We start from the raw sequence: 2348 nt of genomic DNA, 5'->3' as shown, positions 1-2348 counted from the left end.
AAAATGTGCAAAAAGCTGCTGCTGAGGCAAGAGAACAGTCGTATTTCTAAAACTGAGGAGTCGTCATTTATGTAGAGATCTGTAAGCAATGAGGTTGAAGGACCTAATCCTTAAAAATACGGAATTCGTAACAGGTGTTTTTTAAAGAAGATGTATTGTGATAATTTTTTGGGGTAGTAGTTTTGGTACTATTGCATTGTTTTTTTTTTCTTGTGTAGAAAGAGGCTGCAGCCCAAGTTAGCACCAGTTACCTGCTCACCGTTCAGCCTGAGCTTCTCTAGGTGCCCATTTGATGAGAGGAGGGACTTTGGACCCAGTATCAGCTCGTGTGGAGCCTCAGGTGTTGTTTCAGACTGTGACTCCACGTCCCACCCTCCCTCTCCTTCCTCAGAGCTGTTTGCAGGGCGGGGCTTTTCAGCAGGCTGGGAGTAGGTGTTGGCTGGGCTGTGGGATTTGTTTTCCTTTTCTTACTTCTTCCAAAACAAGGTAAAAGTGGAAAGTTTACAGTGGTTGTGTCTGAAAAGTTGTCCGCACAGACAGAGCGGTGACGTGGGGTAGGAGGTGGTGTCCCTGCAGGATGGGCTCTTACACAGCTTTGTCTGGGGGGCGTGGCCCTGCTGGAGATCCTACAACCTGGAGGAAAAGTGATCTGCAGGGAAGGCATAACCTTGAGGTGGAGAGTTTTGTGTTTTATTTCTGGAGACATTCAAGGCCAGGCTTGATGAGGCTCTGAGTAGCTTGATCTAGTTGGGGGCTGCCAACACGAAAACATTTTTGTGCTGTTTGTTAATAAAACCTGTTAATTTGGGGATGGCTTTGTTTGCTTGTTTTTTAGGTTGTCTGATAATTGTGTCAAAATAATTCTTCCACTGAGAAAACTTTTGTAGCCAAGAACCATGACTGCTGCAGAGAACGTGTGTTACACGTTAATCAATGTTCCAATGGATTCAGAACCACCTTCTGAAATCAGCTTAAAAAATGACTTAGGCAAGTAATGGACAATGATTTGATGGATACCACAAGTTATGGAATTATTTTCACATTCTCTCATTGTTCCTTTCCTAGGTTACTGTTTGCATTTTTTAAACTCAAACAAGTGAATTTGCTGTGTATTTTGTTTTGTTGATTGTTGAGGTGTGTATGTTTCTCTTTGCTGTGTTTTGAGAAACTTCATGATGTTTGCCTTAACTGTTTTGGGTTTGGGTTGGCTTTTTTCCCTCCTCAGTCTGTTAAAAATATGCAGACTTTTTCTGTGTTTCTGTTTGAAGTAGCCCTGTTTGGACTAAGGCAGATTCAAGTAATGTAATGACAAGCAACAATTGTCTCATCAGTTGTTCAATGCCCTGCTGTATCTTGCTGGCAGAAAGGGCAGAATTAGTGCACGTGGGAGATCAGAGCACAGGGCAATGTCTTGGTACAAAAGGCTTGTTAAATTTAAGCATCAAAAGAGCCGTGAAGTTTGTTGAACTCAATGAATTCTAATATGTTGAGCCTCAAATTAAGTCTGAACTCCATGCTTATTCTTTAAGTATATCTTGTTTCCTCTTTATCCTTTTAGTGTAAATAAGAGTGTGGATTTTATTGATTGCTACATCACACTCCTTCAGGGGGGCTGTATCTTCTGACACTGAAGATGGATATTCCCATCTGAGGTGATGTGTCAGCCTTCCCGATTTCATTTCCTCCTCCTCTAGAAAAAGGAGATGTCAAGCTGAAGACAGAGGCCTTGAAGAAAGTGATCATTATGATTCTGAATGGTGAAAAACTACCTGGCCTTCTGATGACCATCATACGTTTTGTCCTGCCTCTCCAAGATCATACCATCAAAAAACTGCTGCTTGTCTTTTGGGAGATAGTGCCGAAGACCACTCCAGACGGCAGGCTCTTGCAAGAGATGATCCTCGTGTGTGATGCCTACAGAAAGGTAGCCCACTGTTGGTTTTGTTGGTAGTGTTCCTATACTGGGTCTCTACAGCAAGTACATCATTTTGTGTTATTTAATAAATATTAAAATGGAAATGCTCAGCATTTCCTTCCTAACTGTTCCATCTCGGTGCTTCAGAGCTGGATAATTGTAGATATCCAGCAGACTTGCTACCAAGGAATTTTTACATGTTCTTTTACTACTACAACTTTTAAAAATTTCCTGCTCTTTGTTTCCGAGTCAGTGAACTTCAGAGGTGAGGGATAACCCAGTTGCCATCTTCATAGTGTCTTGGGACTAAACCATGGGCCATAAAAGGTTTTGGAATAACTTTGTTGTGGTGTTTTTGGGACACCCCTTCACAAAGATAACAAGGTCCTTCAGCTTCTTTGGGAAATGGGTCAGAAGCAAATAACCTATTATA

At 41.8% G+C, this 2348-nt stretch overlaps 1 protein-coding gene across 1 annotated transcript in view; it reads left to right on the top strand.

The window, feature by feature from the left end:
* Positions 1-835: 835 nt before the first annotated feature.
* LOC103781942 (coatomer subunit beta-like) overlaps positions 836-2348 on the top strand; it is a gene marked incomplete at its 3' end in the record, with an annotated part of 4184 nt that continues 2671 nt past the window's right edge. The window contains exons 1-2 of the mRNA XM_008949670.1: positions 836-987; positions 1695-1924. Coding sequence (XP_008947918.1) covers positions 897-987; positions 1695-1924 — 321 coding nt within the window. The remainder of the gene's footprint in view (positions 988-1694; positions 1925-2348) is intronic.

This window comes from Merops nubicus, unplaced genomic scaffold (assembly GCF_000691845.1).
Source record: "Merops nubicus isolate BGI_N331 unplaced genomic scaffold, ASM69184v1 scaffold38971, whole genome shotgun sequence".
NCBI classification, from domain to species: domain Eukaryota; kingdom Metazoa; phylum Chordata; class Aves; order Coraciiformes; family Meropidae; genus Merops; species Merops nubicus.
The sequence above is the reverse complement of the archived record's forward strand: the minus strand, read 5'-3'. Positions and strand labels throughout refer to the sequence as shown.